Below are 22,254 nucleotides of genomic sequence, written 5' to 3' on the forward strand. Positions count from 1 at the left end.
GAAGCCAAACATACGTCACAATCGCCGTATAGTCTGATACAAATGTTCACAACATTATTTTAACAGCGAGTTCCAGCTGGAAATCACGGACAGAGATGCAGGAACGGACGATTGAAATAAACTTATATGTAATAAAATGACACTTAGTTCAACAAAAATAGTGTCCTAAATTCGTGTACCACTTCATCAGGATATGCGTCTTTGACACACAGTTGGTCGTTCAGGCACAGCAACAATCACACATCTCTAAATGATTCCTCTAGATCAATAAATTACTACAAACCTCCAGTCCATAAATGATTTAATTGACCTGCCCAGTGTAGTCTACAATGTCGTAGGCGCAGTCTAATGGCGCAGTGTGGCTGCTCATAGAGTGTAACGGACTGGAACATAGCGGAGGGACTCCACTGAAATGTTACACTGGGGAGGAAGTTAATAAACAAGGAGATTGGTACTAATTGGACAACCCCTTTAAATCAGCAAGCACACATGTCTACAAGCACCTGCCTGCAATATACTGTGTATCCATCATGTGTTGCCTCTATTTTGGTAGATATATGTAGATATTTACATGGGACAGTGTAAAGGTGATACCAATTTTCAGATACCTATCATAACATACATGTGCCAACATTCCCAGTGGAAAAATCAAGACAAATTAGGCCCCACTCCGATCCAACCAAACCATGCCCATATAGAGATCCTCTGTACCGGTAAGCCATGTCCTTTAAAGTGCAGACAATTGGGATTGTCTCCCAAAATCAGGATCGCTGGCAGGTATGCATCATGGAGTCACAATATTAGGAGGTACTACTTGGGAAAATATTTTGCCTAATGAATTACTTATGGGTGACCTCAGTGGTTAGCACTTCTGCCTCACAGCACTGAGTTCAGTTTCCGACCATTGCCTTTTGTGTGAGGAGTTTGTATGTTCTCTCCGTGTTTGCGTGGGTTTCCTCCCACATTCCAAAAACATACTAGTAGGTTAATTGGCTGCTATCAAATTGACCCTAGTCTGTGTGTGTGTGTGTGTGTGTGTGTGTTAGGGAATTTAGACTGTAAGCTCCAATGGGGCAGGGACTGATGTGAGTGAGTTCTCTGTACAGCGCTGCGGAATAAGTGGCGCTATATAAATAAATGGTGATTTTATATATATATATATATATATATATCTGTGCTTAAAAAAAGAGAGCAGGTCAATTATTGTTAATATTATTTAATCAGATTTTTGAACTTTTTCAGCTGCAATATCCACCGTAATACTAACTCCTTCAGGTTGACCTGTTTATCGTCCATGTGCTTATCAGCTTCCATCTTATTTACAGCCTGCATTTCTTCTTGCAAGGAGAAACAGGCCTGCTCTGCTCGAGATATCTCTTTAGCCACATTAAAATGAACCATCTGCCTGTTCAGTAGGGGTACAACAAGGTTATAATCATTTATTTTCTTGTTTAGCTGTGTTATGTCTTCTTTGAAATGCTCACAAACCTCCACCCATTGGGTTTCCTTTGCATAATTCACGGGGTCTCCTAGTTTCCTACGAGAGACCACCAGCTCGTTTCTTAGTTTATCAATAGTTTCTCGTATTTCTTTCTGCAGAACAATCCACTCGGGTAAAAACCCATTATCTATCAATATCCTGTTGAGATTATGGGTCATGGGATCAACATGTGGGGAAGATGAGAACTTGTCGAGAGGCTTTCCTTTGCCACTGAGGTTATCAAAATCTCCCTTCGCCATGGATTCCTGGATGAGGTCTTCTACCAAACGTTCAATGGCTTGAGTTATTTTCACCTTTTTGCTCTGTCTTATATCTTTTGCCACCATTGCGTTCTCAGCATACTGTTGCTCTAGCTTCTGCTTCCGAAAATCTAAAACTTGGTCGGTGGCCCGATCTATACGAAACTGTATGTACTGTCTCTGCCGTTGACTCGGCGTCCCATAGCCAACTCCTTCATAGTTCAAGTATTGTCTGTGCTGTGGTACTTTATAGTTTGAGGTCTTCTCGTCGTCATCAAGAACTTCTCCTTTCTTAGACTCTCGTTCCAAGTGCGCCAGCACATCTCTGTAGGCTTCATCGACCTGCATGAACATGTTAGCGTTTGCAGTGGTGGAGCCACTATCTGGATGATATTTCTTCGCTAAGGTTCTATAGGAATCTCTGACTTCATCTAATGAACAACCCTCAGGAACATTCAAAAGTGTATAACAGTCCACGATGCTCCTTTTGTGCTTATAGCTTGAATATAAACAGAGGTCTGGGAACTGATGCCATGGAGATTTTCTCAGGATAGCAAATGTATACAGTGGATATCTTAAATTTCGAGCCAGTAAGATTCTTGTACGTTTCATTATGATGTTGCTGTTTTTATGTAAAAGAGCAAAATGGTAATCTGTTAAAAAAAACAAAAAAGAGGAGGGAAATTTAAACAACAAAAATCACAGTAAAAGTACAAAGATATAAAAAGTTGGCAGAATTGGAATGATATAATATCTTTAAAAATGAGGCTGCGATTGCAAACTACCAATTTATTTGGAACCACTGGTACCCCCCGAGGTACAAATTGCTTCAGTGCTGTCACTGGTATCTAGTGAATTTTTAGGCTGGTCTCCATGACAACTGAACACATGACCTTTGTTTCTTCTTTATTATGTACCTCGCATGACGAGAGGATTGAGGTGATACAGTCCTCTTTTCAGAGGTTCCCTGTGAGTCTAAGACGGTAGCGCCAGTGTACGTACCCATTTGTGTGTACTGAACACATGACCTGGCGACTGGATTATGTCCTCCTTTCCACTCCCCACGTTTAGAGACAAGCTCTACCACAATGCATTGGCAGGGAATCGCTACAACTTGATCTTGTGGGTTATAGGTTCCAGGCTAATACTGTGGCAGAGGTCAGAGCCATGTATTAGCTGGACCGTGGTTCCACAGAGTGGCTCGGACGTAATAACACAGAGTGATAATGCTGTGCATGGGAGTTATAGTTAGTGGGAACCAGTTGTAATGGGTCCTCTGCAGTGCAGAGGAGGAAGGTGCTGGATGTGATCTGGGTGCCAGAGACTGACTGAGCGTACTATGGTAGGCCACTGGGCACAGGATGATACAGTATGCTAGCGGGACCAAGTGTGCAATCAAAGGGCCACATGTCGGTGCAGTATGGCATGGAATGGCCACAGGAATTTGCATAGCGTTATATACAGAAGCAGGCTGGGCTGGGGGGGCATGGGGGCATCTGCCCCCTGGGTCGGTCCCATAGTGGGCTACCTTGGGCTGGGGCACCTGCATTTTTTTCCCTTTAAAATGTTCCTAATAGGGTGCTGAGTCGAGTCTTGCCCCCCGGGCTAAAATTTGCCAGCCCTCCCCTGGTTATATGGCGTTATAATATGCTGGTGATTTAGGCAGCATAATGTATAACATTTTGGGTAATTATATGCTGGTCATTCTAAAATATGAAGCTAAGTTTTCATTCAATGAGTCATTTCCAACACACCTAAAAAATTGCATTAGCTTAGTACTAATAACTTATAGCCCTGCCTCCTAACTTGGATCAATGTGTCCAGGTCTGCACATGTATAGTGCTTCAACCCAGAAAATGGCATTATCCAGTGCATGTAAGAGACAGGTGCCCCTTACAGGTCAACTCTGCCCTTAAGTAGAGCTGCCGCTAATTCCAGTTTTTTCCCTATTACAGAGATAACAAGAATAAAAAGAATCTTATCCAATTAATATTATTACAATTATTATTGTGTATATGTATTGTAATATATATATATATATATATAAAATATTACGACAAATGCTTTGGCTGGAATAGGCAAAATGGATTACTTCAAGTTTACATTTATAAAAACATGTGTAGCAAAATAAGAGCTGTTGAAAATTATGAGTAAAGTTGTCCACCATTTACAAGAACTGTACTGACAGTTTTTATAAAAGCACTTGGAGTCAGGGAACTTTTTTACCTTTTACCCCCAAATATATTTAGATACGCCGACGTTACCCCCTCGATTTGAAAGGAAGGAAATCACATATTATTAATTATTGGAATTCAAAATGTTATTGAATCTATTCAAAATGTCTTTGAATGCTTCAACTTCAAAACTTCAGGTTTTGGAGAAATGATGTTGCTTCATTTTTGATACGAGAGCATCAATATTGGGGCATTTTGATGTCAGAGCAATTTGGATACAGTCTTCAGCGTCCAATCGATTTCTCTGCTTTGTTTTTATGTGCGTTAGAGTGGAAAATCCTTGTTCGCAAAGGTAGGTTGTTGCAAAAGGTAGCAACTTTTTGACTGTCTCCTCATGTGCAATTTTGAATGCCTTTGTTGACATCCAAAAATATGACAGATCTGCTTTGTTTTCAAATGCAATATGTGCTTCATTATTGCATCGGAGCTCAAGAAGTGCCTCTGCCAACCCTGGAGGCTCTTCTGGTACAACAGCAATTTCACATTTAAAGGGGTCTACAATCCAACTGATAGCATGTGAATCGGCAGCATTACCCCCAGGAATTTAATTTTTACCCCATTTGGGGGTAAAAATTCCCTGACCACTGTTCTACACCAAAGAACAACTCCCAGTTTTTGTCACAATTGTTACTTGTCACTGTTATCACCGATAAGCTTTGTCCTTTTTGCCAGCTAAGTCCAGCCTCATTTCTCACCCAATTGCACTCACAAACAGTTTCCTGTGTACCCAGCATTATAATTATGCAGCTCTACTGAGTGCCATTATGGCAAAAGTATATTTCCGCAAAATAGTTTTATAAACGCCCCCTTTACACCTCACCTGATCCCAATTAGCTAGCCTAGAGTCCTTTACAAAAGATCCCTGGTACTGACATCAAGGGAAACTCTTTATATTTATAATAATTGTCCCACCTGACCAGTGCTATTTGAATTCCTTTATATTTTTTATTTTAAGAGTATATTTACACACTGTTGACTGCCTGAGGTTAGCAGCTATGGGGGGTCACTACATGACATTAGACAACCTAGACCTGGAAGTAACTGTTAATCTGCTAATAGCCACAGTCCTGTAGTAAGTAGCAGAGCATGCACCTGATTTATACACTCACTGCTATTTGTGCACCAAAATTGCAATCTCTTACCTTGTGGTTATACAAATCAGCTGTGTGCAAGTCTTCACGCGGACATACTTGTTGTGCAGTGAAGGCTTCTGGGAGATGTAGTTCTGTATTACTGGTTCACAGCGCCATCTACTGTACACTTTATGAAAACGTATTCAGTAGATCCACAAGCTGATTTTTATGGTCGTTATAGAAATAAACTAAAATTTTTTCAGATTTAAAAAAAAAATTCTAAAGTTAATGTTTTCTTTTTTTGAGTTTTAATTTATTTGGAAATAAAGCAAACAATATAAATTACAGATAACATAGTTGTCAACATTTGAAAATAATATACAAGGGCACATTGCTGCTGAACAGTGTATGTTAGTACATCCTGTGCGGTAATGTCTAGGTGGACCATGGTGCATTCCAATTTCCATATTGACATATTTACCAAACTTGATTAGAAAGTTGATTTTTTTTGCATTTGAAATTCTCTTGTTTAATAAATATGTATAACATATACGGGCATAATCTTAAGATATGTGGGCCCTCTGCATAGCATGCAAATTGTGTACATTTCAATAAGACACGCATAGAGCATATCACAGAGTATTGACTGTGTGTTGAAACAAGGTAATAATATCACCTTAACCAGTCTGCACCTCCTAACTTACAAAATGTGGACTATAAAAGCATACTTTTTCTAGCCTAGTGGTAAGCAAGTCGGGGACTATTTGGTAATTATTTTGGCTTACAGGTGCCTTGAAAAAGTTATGCAGACCTTAAGGGTGCCTCAAGCTGAAAAATGATGAGCTAACGATCACCCACAATGACATCTGGACTGAGGTAGAATCAAGTCTAAGTCCTGGCCTTGCAGATTGAGGACTAGGATAACAGGCCCAAGAGGAACTCCTCCATCTACAAGGTATAACGAAGAGTGGGACTCCAGATATTGGATCTCTAAGCCCTCAAGCCAATCACAGATGCCCTCCAAGTAGAGCTTCAGGTGAATCATTGAGAAGCCCTAAAATCTCTACAGCAAATGAAGGATTGTTTGAAGGACCAACAGCCGGCTCTGAGTCCTGCACCTCAGCTGGCCTGGAAGGCCCAGTGCTCCAGAAGTCAGCCTCCTTCCCAGGCGCTTACCTCTGCACCAAGATCCTCAGCCGTAGCATTCGTAATTGACTGATCCCTCTTTTTTTATCAAGTCAACTTCTCCAGGGATAAAGGTACTTATATGTCTGTTATATATTCCCACCCCCTCCGCTGTGGCTTACCTGGGACCTGTCCACTAGCTGAAAGTGAGCTTTGAATTTGTGCCAAAGCAGATTTCTTCTTATAGAATTACAGTTTTTACCTATGCTCATCCTGTCATGTTTCAGGGACTGTGAGCATTGGTATATCCCATTACCCCTTGTCTGTTATAGAACAACCTTTCATGGCTATAAAACAACTGCAGTTATTTGTATTATATTATTTCCAGCAAAGCAGGATCAGTGACTGACGGGCTGGTTTTTCCAACCGATTACACAGAGGCAGCCGAGAGACCGTCTTAGACACCGATGAGCAACTGAGAACTGCCTGTAATTGATAGATTTCTTTATTTGTCAGTATGACTGTCTCCCATGTTTATCTCGTCATTTTACAGAATATGTTACCCATAGTATGTATGAGCCGGGATTCTGTGGTTAGAGAACATACAGAGGCAGCTGCAGAAGATACTGTAGAACGTGTCCCTCATCCTGTGCTCTTTCACTAAACTGATATCAAAAGCATCTGGCTCCTGATTTAATGGTAAGTCTCCCAAATCTACTCTAAATTTAGCTATTGGTTTTTGGGGTTTTTTAAATGGAAATTCTGATGGGCATCACACATGTATAGAAGGCAGAGAGAGGGACTTCATCCTCTATATAAATCTTCAAATTATGTCTATAATAAGCAGCACATAAAAGTAATCCGGGCACATATGCAGGAACGGAACATGTGAAACCTATACTCAAGAAAAGAAACAAAACTATATATATATATATATATATATATATATATATATATATATATAATATATATATCTATGAATATATGTCAAAATTGCAAAAGTAGATTAGAAGGCTTACTGTAACATAACAGGACAGTTTATTTAGTGGGTGACAAGGTGTGTGTAGGGGTGTTCACTAAAATATGACAGTGTTCTGTAAGCAACTTCTAATTTTCTTAGTGAACAGCATTGTTTTCACATTGAGAGCAAGTCTAAAGGCAAAGTTGGCAAACTTAGTGTATTAACTTGATCTTTCCTTGCATGTGGCTGCATCTAGATAACGGACTGTTCACCTATCGGCAATAAAAGGTACTTAATTGAGTAATTGTGAAAATGCTTATCTTACCTACCAATGTTTCACACAAAAACAATCTTATTTGTAGTTTCTGCTATGTTTATGGGTGTTTTTTCAATATTATTTTTGTTATACCTCTCCTGGTCTGTATATGCAATAAACTTTGTTTAATTAAAAAATAAATATATATATAGTAATTATATAATTCTGTTCTACTAGGTAGGACATTTGTGTCCATGAAATTTGCATCGCCCTTTACCAAAGTAATAATAACTGATTTATCTACAATGAGAAAACGCAGTGCATTCCATACACAAGTCAGAGCCTATTGATTGGAAGAAAACCGAAAGGGCAATTCCTATGCTGGATGCAGATACAAAGGTCACATCAATTAATTTTTATTATTGAGTCCGGTTTTGATTCTGTTCCTGCAGCACAATGACCCGTGGCACTATTTAAAGGCACATTACACTGAAACAAAATTTGTAGAGCTTTCCTTTCTGAATAAGTTGAGTCACAGAATTTAAAGTGTCTTGGTTTCCAAGGTGACCTTTTCTGAGAGATGCTGGGCCTGAGTCATTAAGGAGAGCAAAGCGAAAATAGGAGTAACTTTGCACCTTGGCAAACCCATGTTGCATTGGAGGGGAAGGTAAATTTAAAATGTGGGGACAGATTTATAGTTGGGGTAGAGCATGTCCTAGATCAGCTTTACATTTCAGTGTAAAAGTAAATCAAGTATTTGTGTGCTAGATGAAAAAAAAACAGCCAGTATTTTCCTTACGTGCAAAATAATAAACTAATTTGCACCCCTTACATTGTAACATGGTTTGTCCAGGAGCAAATTTAGTCCTTTTTTTGTTTGCCTCTCCTTAATGACTCAGGCCAGCTGTTTCTACTGCAAATTTATACCTTGCATATATTAATAAAAGCAAATATATAAAAATGAATTCTTTATGCAGAATATATGAAAAGAAATAGAAAAAGTAATAAAATACACTTGGTAAGTTTTCATTGTAATGGACTGATATTTAGGAGAAGTGTAATTATTTTGCAGAATTGTTGCCATACCTCTCAATTTCTAAATTGTTGAATATGAGACACTTCACGCCAATAGTAAGGGGTCGTGGCCATGCTAACGTGTGGGGTGGGGGGGGGGGGGGGGTCGTGTCACATGGGTCGGAGCCTAGCGCTTCTGAATCGCTAGACAGATAGACACCCCTCCCCTCTTCTCCGCAAAACAACCCCTGCATTGCTGTGCACACGTGTCGCAGGTACACATGGCATCTACTCTCCAAGGTAAGGGGGACAAACCTTCCAACTCACTGACAGCTAGGGCAAAAGTCTTGACTGTTAAGATGGTGGGAGTCTAAGTCCCTTAGAATAAGGACTGTCCCACCCAAATCAGGTCAGTTAAGTGTGTATAGGTGCTCTCATTAACCCACCGTTTGACTGAAACATCCCATGCATAGAGTACTCATGCCAATATTTTATTTATTATCATTTATTTATGTACCCCCCCACACTCATCATACAGAGAATATTTAATCATTCACATCACTCCCTGTCCCATTGGAGCTTACAATCTGATTCAAAACGTGGAGAACATACAACCATACCCTGGTCATACTCAATCCCAGGGCCGTGAGGCAGCAATGCTAGGCACTGTGCCCCGGTATAGCCAGTTGATCATCACTGACATGGTCAGATCAGGTTTATGTCTGCTGATTGGTTGATGTAATCCTACTAGTTGTATTATTGTACTTGTTCCATAAAAACTAGTTACTGTGTGTATGGCATCTGTTGTTCTCTGATGGCATAGGCAAACCGAGTGGGGGGGGGGGGGTCCTAGTGCCTGGAAACCCCCCTCCAAGCCTGGGGCACTGTATAATTAAGTAGCTGGACCCTGCTCCCGCTTCACACAGCTTTGCCTGATAAGGGAAAGCTTTGTGCACCTAACAGTAGTGCACGCAGCATTGTCCATATATGTTATGGGGATAGGAAGAGTTGGAGAGCAGCCAAGCACTGTATAAAATTATAGCCACGCCCCCATGCATGCTGGTCACGCCCACTGGCGGCGTGGTGTGGAAACCCCCCCCTCTACAAATCCTGCGTTTGACTCTGGATGGGTTAACTGATCGGTAATCATTCAGATCTGGGATGTGTATGCAGCCTCGGACTGGCCTGCCGGCCAGCCGGGCTGTAGACCGGTAGGCCCGGGCGCGATTAAGCCCCGCCCCCTCTGATATTGGGGCGGAGCTTGCAGGGAGCACCTCGTAGACGGTCGTCTGCGGCGGCAGTGTAAGAAACACACTACCGCGCAGAGAGCCGTGCCTTGGCTCTCTGCGCCTGCGTGGTAGTGTTTTGTGAACTTCAGCAGGGGAGGAGGACGGAGTTTCTACCGCGGCTGTCTTCTTGTCACTAGCCGCGCCGCCCAGAGGAGCAGGATGCCGAAGCTTTTCAAGGTAAGGTAAGTGGCAAAACGAGGGGTTACTATTACTACTCGTTTCCCACAGTGAATGAGGGATACTTTTCACCTCTTTTTTTGCCCCCTCTTTGTACTGCAGGTACTGTTAAAATGCACACAGATAGCTGACTAGCATTCACCATAAGTATGTACAATGCTCTGGATCTTAGGAAAAAGCTATAAAGGGTTAAGTAAAATCAGCAGTGATTAGACTCCTTTGTTGACATTTATTGTGGGAGTCTATTACATTCAGAATTTGTGGAGCAACAACCAATGTGAGGTCCAGAAGTAATGCGTAGCACCTCACTCCCTGCCAATCGAAGAGCCAGAATTGGGAGTGCCCAACCTGTACCCAGAAGCCTCCACAGGAGGGGGACCCAGGTTAACCAGTACTAGCAAGAGGTTACGACTCATGCTGTACCAACAAGATGCAGAGGCTGCAAGGACCAGATATCTTTTTCCTCATTGCCTGTGAGCCTTGTATAAGCGTGTGCCCCAAAAATAGGCTGTCATTGGAGCAGGACTGCCTTGCTGGCTGTAAGAGGGGGAGAATGCTAGTTACCACAGGACTGTGCCCAGGGGTTGGCTAAAGAGAGACTGATAATTATAACGTATTCAGTTGTTATGGTATAATTGTTTAACCTTTTAATAAAAAGTACTATATCTCCGTTGTGTTAAATAAACTTAAGTTTTCATTATTCAGATGTTTGCCTGGATGTGAAAAACTTTTGTTTTATACATCACGGAAACATTATCATTGTAAAATTCTGTAGATGGTTTAGCCAAACGGTATTGTCACAAGGCTTAGCAAGAGAGTTCCCCTGCTTTGGTTCTATACACTGTTAAAAACACCACAACTCCTGGGAAACAATAAAGAATATATATATATATATATATATATATATATATATATACAAGTTAACCCGTGCATGATACTCATGCATTCTAGTCAAATCAAGCTACTTAAGGTCTTAAAAAGGTTCTTGACATGCATTTGGACCTAGCCCAGGCCTCCTCAGGGGAAGAGTGTTACTTCCCGACGCAAGCGGCCTTTTTAATGTGTGTTCATGAGGTAAAATTACCTCACGAAAATGAGTTTGACCCCTCAACTCGTAAATTTAGCCTTTACTACCCCTCCCACGGGAGGAAGGGGGGATGATGGAAGTTAACTGACTTGCCTATTCTAATTTTTTTGTCAAATAATGCCAGTATACCAAATTTCAGGTCAATTGGATGAGCCCTTTCTGAGAAAATAGTTTTTTCCACACACACACACACACACACTAATGCACGCCTCTACACATGTGTGTTCATGAGGTAAAATTACCTCACGAAAATTAGTTTGAGCCCTACCAAATTTCAGCCCTTTTTGAATTTTTTTTCCCACACACACTAAGAATTTAGTAGGTCAGTGTATAACTCTGCCCAGCAGGTGGCGCTGCAACTTGGTTTGTTTTTTTCCACACACAGACACCACTAAGCATTTATATATTAGATATATATATATATATATATATATATATATATATATATATATATATATATATATATATATATAAAATTAGTGTGAATTGAGAGTACTTTAGCTGCACAGAGAACACTAAATGCTGAGTTGGTTTGGGTCTATAGTTGAATGTGGGGCTGAGTGTGGGGAGGGGGGCTATCTATTAAATGTGAATATTAATTATTTAATGCTAGGAATGGTAGTGGGAAATGGCTGTATTAAACGTAAATGCTATTGATTTATTGCTGGGGCCATTTGGAGGGAGGGTAATAGGTTTATTTATTAAATGGGAATACTATTAATTTAATGTTGGGGTTGGTTGGACGGAAATAGATCTATTTATCAAATGTGAGCGCTATTACTTTAATGTTGAGGCTGGAGAGAGGCCTAATTATTAAATGTGGGTGCTGTTGATTTAATGGCAGGGATGGTTGGCGTTTCTAAATGTACCCATTATTTTTTTCCAAATAGGGCCCTCAACATTCCAGGATGCAGACAAGCCGCAACTAAAGAAACCAGCAGCCACAGGTGGTAACAGTGACAACAACAGGTAGGACAGTCTGTCAAATGTTCTGAGTCTAGTGTAGGCTTGGCTAACCTGTGGTACTCCAGGTGTTGTGAAACTACAAGTCCCAGCATACCCTTCCAGCAATAAGCTGCTATATATTGGCAAAGCATGCTGGGACTTGTAGTTTCACAACACCTGGAAAATTAGACACTGGAGTGTCACACGTTAGCCAAACCTGGTCTAGTGCGACAATCCTGATTTTTGGTGACTGTTCTGCCCAATCTAAGAGGCAGGTCAAGACTGTGTATTCTTTATACACACACTGCATTCTTTATATACTACACTAAGGTGCTAGCTGTCCTTTGTGGGCTGACCACTCCCCCTCTAGTGTCTGGTCCCGCCTCTATGATGGCTGACCACACCACCTCTGGTGGGCCCCTAGTGTTGCATTCCCGGTGGGCCCTTCATGCCCCAGTCCGACACTGTGTGTATGTACATAATATCAAGTTAATTAATTAATTAATTAATTGCCTCCTATGAAACGCTTCTCTACCTCTCATTCATAGAAATATGACAGACAGAATACTGGTGATTGGCAGCGGTGCCAACGAGGAAAGTCTTTGTTGGAAGCTGGCACAATCTGTCCACGTGAAACAGGTTTTATTTGCTCCAGGGAATGAAGACATGTCTGACAGCGGCAAGGTATGTAAGTCTGGTAAGTAGGATACATTATATCTTTAATAAAACATGGCATGTTGTTATAATTATAAATATTGTTATAAATTTGACAACATACGTCATCAGCATTGTTACAAGTGGTGGCGTTGTACATCTCCCTACAACTTATTTTCTATGACCTTTTTCATTCTCCTTTAAACCTAAAGGTAAATAAGTTTTTCCTTTTGTCACTAAGAATACATCTGTTCAGACCATGTCAACTTTCGATCCTTCCAGCTGAACTCTGAGGAGAATAGAATTGGACGCACTTATTTAGCTTACTAAAATATAAGTATATTGTATTTCTTAATTAACCGTAAACAGTGAATATTGTGTCAATCAGATTGGCTTCTACATCACTGCCAGTGGTGTAGCAAGATGCCATGGTCCCCTGATACAGCACCCGTTCAGACGCTCCCTCTATTCCTGTTGGCACAAAAGTGCAGCTATTTGCACAGAGCACCGGAACACCGCCAATGGGGGAGGTGGTCAGTGTACAAGGGGTAGGGGGAGAGGTTTACATCTAGACCTCCATCCAGCCACCTCCACCTTCCAAACCTCCCCAGACATTGTATTAAACAGATAAGGGGAATTACTTACAGTCTTATATATACCAAACCAGCACCACCAAAGAGTTAATATATATTTATTGAAGAACATGGTGAAATAAATGTCACCATGGTAGCAACATACATCTCTTTATTTTATTAGCTTTATGTTAGTATATATATATATAACATTTCCATGTAATTCCAGCCCCATTGCTTATATAAATAAATGATGATGATGATGATGATGATTGCTCATCACCCCCTTCATTATCCCCTTTAATCAGCCCCCACCCTTGTAATACCCCATTCATACTGCACCAAAATCCCGGGTTTTTGCCGGGGCGAGCTCAAACGACCCGGGTCTTGGTGCAGTATGAATGGTACAAGTCAAAAATCTTCAACCCGGGATTTATCGAGGGGTAATTCACGGGTCGGACCCGGGTTGCCTGCACTATGAATGGTGCAACCCGGGTTTTTCAACCCGGGTTGCACAGAAAACAAGCTGATTGGCTGTCTGCCTGTCTCTGGAGGATTATCATCTTTTTGCATCATCTTTATGTGTCAAAAAACCAGTCACCTTTCAATGACATCATCATTTTTCAGCCAATGAAAACTGCTCTGGTGATGACTCCCACAAATTGCCAGGGCACAGACTTGTGCAGTATGAATGGGGTCTACCCGGGAAATTCCCGGGTCCGAGGTGCAGTATGAATGGTGTTTCTGAGCTGGGACGCTCCAAGCCCCGGCAAAAACCCGGCTTGAAAAACTCGGGATATTGCCGGGGCGGCAGTATGAAAGCGGTATTATTCATCACCTCCCCCTTCGTTATCTTCATACCCTGCCCCTATCTCTCTTTATCCCCCGCTGCTTCTCTTACTTTTCATAGGCAAACCCGGTGGGGCTTCTTAGTACCTGGAAACCCCCCTCCCATCCTGGGGTACTGTATGCTTGAGGTGGCTGGACCCTGCCCCAGGACCAGCCACTTTGCAGCTTGTGTGCAGATCGTTTCTGTCTGCACTGTTCACAGACATCTCTCCCCAACAAGTATTGAAAGCACAAGAATAGGTAGGAGAGAGCAGGATAGTTCTGACACACTCAGTCAGGACTTTGTCCTGATTGTAGGGACAGTTGGTAGGTATATCTCGCTTCAAACATCTCTGCTCAAAAAGGGAGAGCTGTGTGCCCCTAACAGTAGTGCACCCAGCATTGCCCGTGAATATGATGGGGATAGGAAGAGTTGGGGAGCAGCCAAGCACTGTCTAAAATAATAGCCACGCCCTGAAGCATGCTGGCCACGCCCACTGGTGGTGTGGTGTGGAAACCCCCCCTCTACAAATCCTGTGTTTGCCCCTGCTTGTCATAGTAGAGGCGGCTGGTAGAGGAGCTGGGGTCCGTCCCTTCATCTGATCACATGATGCCGGAGCTCCCAGTCAGTGATTGGCTGGAAGCGTGCTGCATGGTGATGATATCATGGCAACGCTATAATCCAAGCCTATTAGTAACATGTGCCGCAGCCAGGGACACCTCTAACCGCTGCTTCTAGTATGTAAGGTAAGCTCCTCTGTGCAGTGCCTGCATTTGAACTGTTACACCCCCCTTCTGTCCAAAAATGAGAAGGAAGTTGGTGTGTCATTATGATGCCTAGTAAGCAGGGGCTGGGGGGCATCTGTACCCCAAACCGGTCCCATAGTGGGCTACCTTAGGCTGGGTCACTGGGCCACCTGCATTTTTTTTTCTCCTTTAAAATGTTCCTAATATACTGCTGAGTCGAGTCTCGCCCCCAGGCTAACAATTTGCCAGCCCTCACCTGAGCTGAGTCATACTTACTGCTGAGCAGGAAGATAGATTGCCCAACAGGAGGGCTGGTGCACAGAGAGCATGCTCCGTCCAGGCTATGCCCCAGGATACTGCTACTGAATAACAGGTTGCAAGAATGTTCATTACGAACGATGTTCACATGACATTAAGGCCCCTTACTCACTGGTGTTACAATTACGTCAAAAGACACAATTGCAAAACGCATATGAATAAATATATAAAAGCTATAAATATATAAATGCGTTTGCACGTGTCCAATAAGCATTGATAGGCGGTTCATATGCGATCAGTATGCGCTTAATGCGTTCACATATGTTTGAGAATGGATCTAGAATGCAGTTGTCAAGGAGCTTTACCGATTCATTTCACCCCTTTCAATGGGGTTTTCAGTGAATTACACGTAGAAACGCCATTTAAACGAATGAACCATTGAAATGAATGGGAATGCGACAGTAAAAAAATAAATAAATAGATAACTATAAAATCTTGCAGCATGCCCTTTAGGAAGCTCCCAGATGTTCTACTTTACAGTAAAAAAATGGCATTTCAACTTTTTTACTTTGAAAACAATTTGAACAACAATTTAATTATGAGCTTATAAAACCACTTTTTATAAAGTAAGGGTATTTTAAAACACTTTATGGTGATACCCGAATTCCTATAAAATCTGATGAATAAATAGGAATAATGCAAAAAATACAAATGTATGATGTGTTTTAAGGTGGTGCAAAATCATTTTTATTTTGTATTTTCTACAGCGGTGATAACCAGTAATCCAAAAATCTTACAGCAGTTCTGCAAAGACCACAACATCTGCCTGGTGGTGATCAGCCCAATATCTCTTCTCACTGCTGGTAAAATAATTAATTCAATAATAATTCAGACTTCCAATGTAGTGAGCCTTTTTCACGTATATTTTATACATTATGAAGATTTATGAAGGAGAGGTGGGCAGCACAGTGGCCTAGTGGTTAGCACTTCTGCCTCACAGCACTGGGGTCATGAGTTTAATTCCCAACCATGGCCTTATCTGTGTGGAGTTTGTATGTTCTCCCCCCTGTTTGCGTGGGTTTCCTCCGGGTGCTCCAGTTTCCTCCCACACTCCAAAAACATCCTGGTAGGTTAATTGGCTGCTATCAAAATTGACCCTAGTCTCTTTCTTTGTGTGTGTGTGTGTGTGTGTTAGGGAATTTAGACTGTAAGCTCCAATGGGGCAGGGACTGATGTGAATGAGTTCTCTGTACAGCGCTGCGGAATCAGTGGCGCTATATAAATAAACGGTGATGATAATGATGATTGTGTAAAGCTTAAAAATTAAAGTGGAACCTCTCGAGATTCTGTAATGCATTTTCTATGGGAAAAGATGTTTCTAATAAAAAGTTAAAAAAAAATTAAAGTGGAATTCCAACATTTACCTAAAACATGTTTGCTTCCCCCTTAACTCTCTCTATAGCGCCTCTGGTATGTCCATCCTCTGAATTATAGGAGGCCTGACTTCTATAGGGACCAAGTATAGCCCAGCTTTGGAGAAGTCTGCGAGGGACCCATACATGAAAAGGAATTAGAAAAAGAAGGAATTTAGAAGCACTCCTATCCACATTGAAAGGAAATTCAATAATTACTACTAAATAGTTCAGGGCAAATAGCCTTTATTAATACATGGAAAACATATCCATCTAGATGATGGTATACAACCTCATTGGTAAAAAAGTGAAATATTTAAAAACAGATAGAATATGGTGAAAAAAAGATAGAGCAATGTGTGTTTAAAATTAGGGATAGTGGAGCCAGGTAATATGAAATTGTATGTCTCTAGGTGTCCATATCTGGTAGTAGGACAAAGTGGAAACATATATAATAACCTGATATAAGCGCCCCAAATGACCGTGGCAAAACACCTAAGATTGCCTGGTTAAAGTATGTTTAAAGCGCTCTGGTCAGGGATATCCTACATTATCAGCCCCATGCTAAATGATAATTAGTGGTGATTGGCAAAATCACAAGTGAAAAAATATATAACACAGATCAGTATATGCCATAGAGTAATATCAGAGGTCCCTTATTAATAACAACACTGATATAATACCATCAATGTGAGTGTATTAACTGGTATTACGTATGCCATGGATTCCCTAACCAAGTATAATTCAAGCGCCTAATGAATGCAGAGCAACAAGCCCACAGTCAATAATATCAGAGCGCTAGCGGCACCACCGCTCGCTGGCTCCACTTCCGGGTATGACGTCAATGTTGACGTCAGTTACCCATAACCTCAACGTACGTTTCACTTTTAGAACAAGCTTTATCAAGAGGAGCCGATTGTAGCAAAAGACAGGTCTTTTATCACGAGGACATCCAATCAGATGTCTAGAAAATGACTGACATCTAAAATAGCCAATGATTGTATCGATATGGAATAATCCTATTATATCTATACGGCGGTTCACATTATCCAGTCTAAAATAGACAATAATCATTTAAACAACTCTATTACTATCGCTAAACTGCAGATAAGATTGGTAAGTTCATATATGATATTAGATCATAAGAGAGTTTATTAGAAATGTAAGAAAGTGATAAACTTTATATTTATATTAATGATTATTTGTATATTGGCCAGTTATTGGGAAGAATCCCAAAGTTCTTGTAAGCTATAAAGAATAAAAATAATAAACTGATGATAATTGAAAATTAATTTAATATAGGGAGAATTATGGATATCAATAAGCAGAAATATGGTCACCATAGATAATGAATATAGTGTGTTAGCAATATAGTATGTAAAGGATAAAGGTAAGTATGGATCTTGGTGTCAAGAAAATATTTATGTATAATAGACACACCACATCAAATACTTATCATGAAATCAGATTCATGGTATATGTATATGACAGCCCACTATTAAGATAGATCTCAAAAATATAACTGGTTCTCAGAGAGCAAATGGATTCATATGGATTAAGGTATCATAATAAATGAAATTTAGTCTCATACCTGAATATGCGCATACAGTAGTTGAAAAATATATAAATATTAAATAGTATGTAGAGGATGGAGGTGAATATTACAATATCAATATATACAAATCACATCATTAAAAGGATGTCAAATAATAAGTAAGCCCCATCAGCATTTTACTGATCAGATTAGATATAATACCATATTTAATTTATAAAGTTGGATATTATAATCATTCAATGAACATATAAGGTTCAAGGTTGAAAAATAGAGAGAACAGCATATAAGTATAAACAAGACATAGTGGGGATATGAACATATAGTTCTCAAAAGAGAGAGAGAGAGAGAAAGAGTTCTATAAGTCGATATAATGGATGCCTAGGGAACCTGAATGTTATATTGGTTACCCTAAAAAGCATGCATAATTGGTATATTCATTCAAACCATAGGGTATAAGGGAGTCAAAGAAGAAAATCCATCTGCTTTCTCTCTGAAGTAGTTGTCTATTCATATCCCCTCCCCTTATGCCCAAATGTATCTGTTCTATTGCAAAAGCTTGTAATCCATAAGCATTGCCACCATGTTCATTCAGGAAATGCCTAGCTACTGAGGTAAGTTGTTTAAATTTATCTCTGTCAGATTTGGCATTCCTTATAGTTCCTACGTGTTCAAGAATACGTGTTTTCATAATTCTGCTAGTCATGCCAATGTAGTATTTATTGCACGGACATTTAAGGGCATAGATGACACCCTTAGAATTGCAATTAAGAAATTTATCTATTTTATGATTTTCTCCGAATTTATCCTTGAAATCCCTAGTTTTAATCATATAGTCACAAGCTTTACAATTACCACATTTGAAAAATCCTTGGGTAATAGAAGATGTCTTCTTGATGTTGCTGAAGTGACTATCAACTAGCTTATCTTTTAAGTTCTTAATTAAAGTGGAACCTCTCGAGATTCTGTAATGCATTTTCTATGGGAAAAGATGTTTCTAATAAAAAGTTAAAAAAAAATTAAAGTGGAATTCCAACATTTACCTAAAACATGTTTGCTTCCCCCTTAACTCTCTCTATAGCGCCTCTGGTATGTCCATCCTCTGAATTATAGGAGGCCTGACTTCTATAGGGACCAAGTATAGCCCAGCTTTGGAGAAGTCTGCGAGGGACCCATACATTGCAGAGAATGGGTGTCCCAAAACAGGAATCCGTACATTTATAGGAGCAGGGGGGGGCTTATTTGTAAATATATTTCTAAATATTTCTACCCAGACAGTGAATTATCCTTTAAGGACACTTTATTACCAACTTGCCCAAATAAAGAATAGAATCAAAATTATAAAAATATAAATACATTTAAATCCAATGAAGCATACAATCTTATAGATTTGTCTTATTTACATTCTTGACATGAGTCATCTCCTAAACGTGAGTCTGCACCAACATAACTTGTTAGGAAATACCAGGGCTGATAACAAGCTTGTCCTGGCCCCCGATATCTCCTGATAATTATTAAATCAATTTGTCATTCACTGAGATATCCTATATTATAAATAATGATTACTATCTGCGCTCAGGGCTAAAATCTATATAATGTGGCTAAATCATTTGGTAAATCAGAACGGGATCCATTGCTTATAGGGTACCAAAGAGCCCAGAATTATTAGACCCAAACATTTCTTCATTTCAGCCATAAAGCCAATAAATGTTAGATTCCATGTTTTTGTTGTACTGTATAGTTTGCTGTGTACTAGACAGAACCAGTATGACTGCCAATTGCCAACCTGCTCCTGTCTTTAAAGGCCATGTATATGACCATGTCTTCTTTCCCTCTGCAAGGTCTCATCGATGAGCTGTCAGGAGCTGGAGTGAGGTGCTTTGGTCCGACTGCGAAGGCAGCTCAGTTGGAGTCTAACAAGAGTATCGCTAAAGATTTTATGCACAGATACGGTATCCCGACTCCAAGATGGAAATCCTTCACCGACCCACACAAAGCCTGCGGCTTCATCACCTAGTAAGAGGCTGGTGTTTGGCTCATAAACAGGATAAATTATCCAACGTTCTGTAACTATTCACAAAAGTACATTGATGATGAAAAAGCCACAAAATAAGCTCTTCTGTGGCCGCCATACTTGATAAATGAAAGATAATGAGGAGATACTCAGGGAAATGGTTATAATGAGGCAAAATGAAACAAGCAGCAAGGATGAAAAATGCTGGCAATTCAGTATAAAGTAAAATGTTTGTATTGGAAAAGACTGATGGTTTTAAATTTTTTTGACTGATATAATAATTTTTAAAGGGATATTTTTCTTGTCACTCTACGTTTATGCAAATGGTTCTAATAGTTGGTGCAACAAATGAGACAGAAACTATATCATCTGAATGATCACAGAAGCACAGATTATTTCAGGAGATGTGTGCAGATCTTGAGGGAAGCAAAAATCTGTCCACTCGTGTGATTATGTTAGTGAGGACAGGGCTGTATGTAACAGGGGCAGTGACCTGAGGGGAATGGAGGCAGCAGGAAGCCACAGACTGAGACTTATATAGTGGAAGGAGCAGAGTCCCCCAGCAGCACAGAGTATACCAGGAGACGAGTGATGTGTTAGTGAGGACAGGGCTGCATGTGACAAGGGCAGTGACATGATGTGAGGAGGGGAATGGAGGCAGCAGGAAGCCACAGACTGAGAGTTATATAGTGGAAGGAGCAGGGTCCCCCAGCAGCACAGAGTATATCAGGAGATGAGTGATGTGTCAGTGAGGACAGGGCTGCATGTGACAGGGGCAGTGACATGATGTGAGGAGGGGAATGGAGGCAGCAGGAAGCCATAGACTGAAAGTTATATAGTGGAAGGAGCAGGGTCCCCAGCAGCACAGAGTATATCAGGAGATGAGTGATGTGTCAGTGAGGACAGGGCTGCATGTGACAGGGGCAGTGACATGATGTGAGGAGGGGAATGGAGGCAGCAGGAAGCCATAGACTGAAAGTTATATAGTGGAAGGAGCAGGGTCCCCAGCAGCACAGAGTATATCAGGAGATGAGTGATGTGTCAGTGAGGACAGGGCTGCATGTGACAGGGGCAGTGACATGATGTGAGGAGGGGAATGGAGGCAGCAGGAAGCCATAGACTGAAAGTTATATAGTGGAAGGAGCAGGGTCCCCCTACAGCACAGAATAAAGATATGAAGCTCTTGGCCAATGCACCTATATATTAAGTAAAGTTCATACTTCCAATGTATTTTACTTTACCCCAGAATGTTTGCGTTACCACACAAATACAGATATTCTTATAAAATAGGCTGCAAAACTAATTACCAGTAAATAGATCCTTGAGTGAAATTGTTTTTTCAATGATCAAGTGCAGAGTTTCCCGCTCTCGTAGTAAAGGCCAGTGGTTTAACGTCTGGAAGAGACTTGTACATCACCGGGGATAAAGATGAGGCTTGCAGAGCTGTCCAACAGCTGACACAGGTACGTTTCTTCTTCCTCGTTTCAACAACAAATATGGTCATCGACAGGGTTGATATAAAAGGGGAATCGATTCTTCCACAAAAAATGATTGGTAAATAATTTGACAGTTTTGGAAATCGTAGTCAGGCTGTAAACCCTAAATGGACCCTTTGAACATCATACACTGCGATTATTCCTATTATCACAGTCTACAACAGGGGTGGTCGTTCTTGGAATGCAAATATGTCCCTAGTACTGAATACTGAAGTTATAATGCCATTTATTACCATTTAACATAATAGTATAATCAGTAGATGGTGACATCACTACTTACCAAATATATCATAATCTCATGAATACACGCGGGTTACTTTTCTTGTATTATAAGTAACACATTCACAGCGCGTATGAACACCAACTTTGCAAAGGTAACAAAGGTTGAAATTTATTCTATATTTTTTTTTCATTAACTGCTAATTTCTGCAGGAAATATGAGTAAATATGAAATTATTTCTAACCTATCCACTTGTAAGCTGGAGAACTCACCTGAATATTGTGAATTTTGAAAGCTGTAATCACATCACTTCACTATTCACTGAAAACAGTTTTGCTTCTCTGCAAAATATTTAACTTTTAGTGCTGCCAAGAAGCTAAGATTAAATTATGTATTTTTTCAGCTATCACCTTATTATTAGTAGTGAGAGATCAATAAAAATCGAAACGCGTGAACACCTTGTTTATGTTAATTAAACATAAGTATATTGCACAGGACTGGACATTAGGAGCATCAACAGCAATGTTAATTGTTGAAGAGCGTCTGGAAGGGGAAGAATACTACGTAAGTTTAAATACTGCTTCAGTCTAATTTACTGTA

At 40.4% G+C, this 22,254-nt stretch overlaps 1 protein-coding gene across 2 annotated transcripts; it reads right to left on the reverse strand.

The window, feature by feature from the left end:
* Window positions 1–1,200: 1,200 nt before the first annotated feature.
* Window positions 1,201–22,012, reverse strand: DNAJC28 (DnaJ heat shock protein family (Hsp40) member C28). Of its 2 annotated transcripts, none has more exons than XM_075197193.1 (2): window positions 21,927–22,012; window positions 1,201–2,393 (listed from the first exon to the last, which is right to left on the reverse strand). In XM_075197193.1, exon 2 carries the CDS (start codon window positions 2,350–2,352, stop codon window positions 1,213–1,215), a length of 1,140 nt encoding a protein of 379 aa, XP_075053294.1. In that variant the 5' UTR covers window positions 2,353–2,393; window positions 21,927–22,012; the 3' UTR covers window positions 1,201–1,212. The 2 variants fall into 2 exon arrangements, with proteins under 2 accessions (XP_075053294.1, XP_075053293.1); XM_075197192.1 differs by lacking the exon at window positions 21,927–22,012 and adding an exon at window positions 5,117–5,189.
* Window positions 22,013–22,254: the final 242 nt, after the last annotated feature.

This window comes from Mixophyes fleayi, chromosome 2, assembly GCF_038048845.1.
Source record: "Mixophyes fleayi isolate aMixFle1 chromosome 2, aMixFle1.hap1, whole genome shotgun sequence".
Lineage (NCBI taxonomy): Eukaryota > Metazoa > Chordata > Amphibia > Anura > Limnodynastidae > Mixophyes > Mixophyes fleayi.

What these genes read in the sequence shown, in the direction of transcription:
- DNAJC28 (XM_075197193.1), bottom strand. Translation starts at nt 2,352, where the DNA reads ATGAAACGTACAAGAATCTTACTGGCTCGAAATTTAAGATATCCACTG.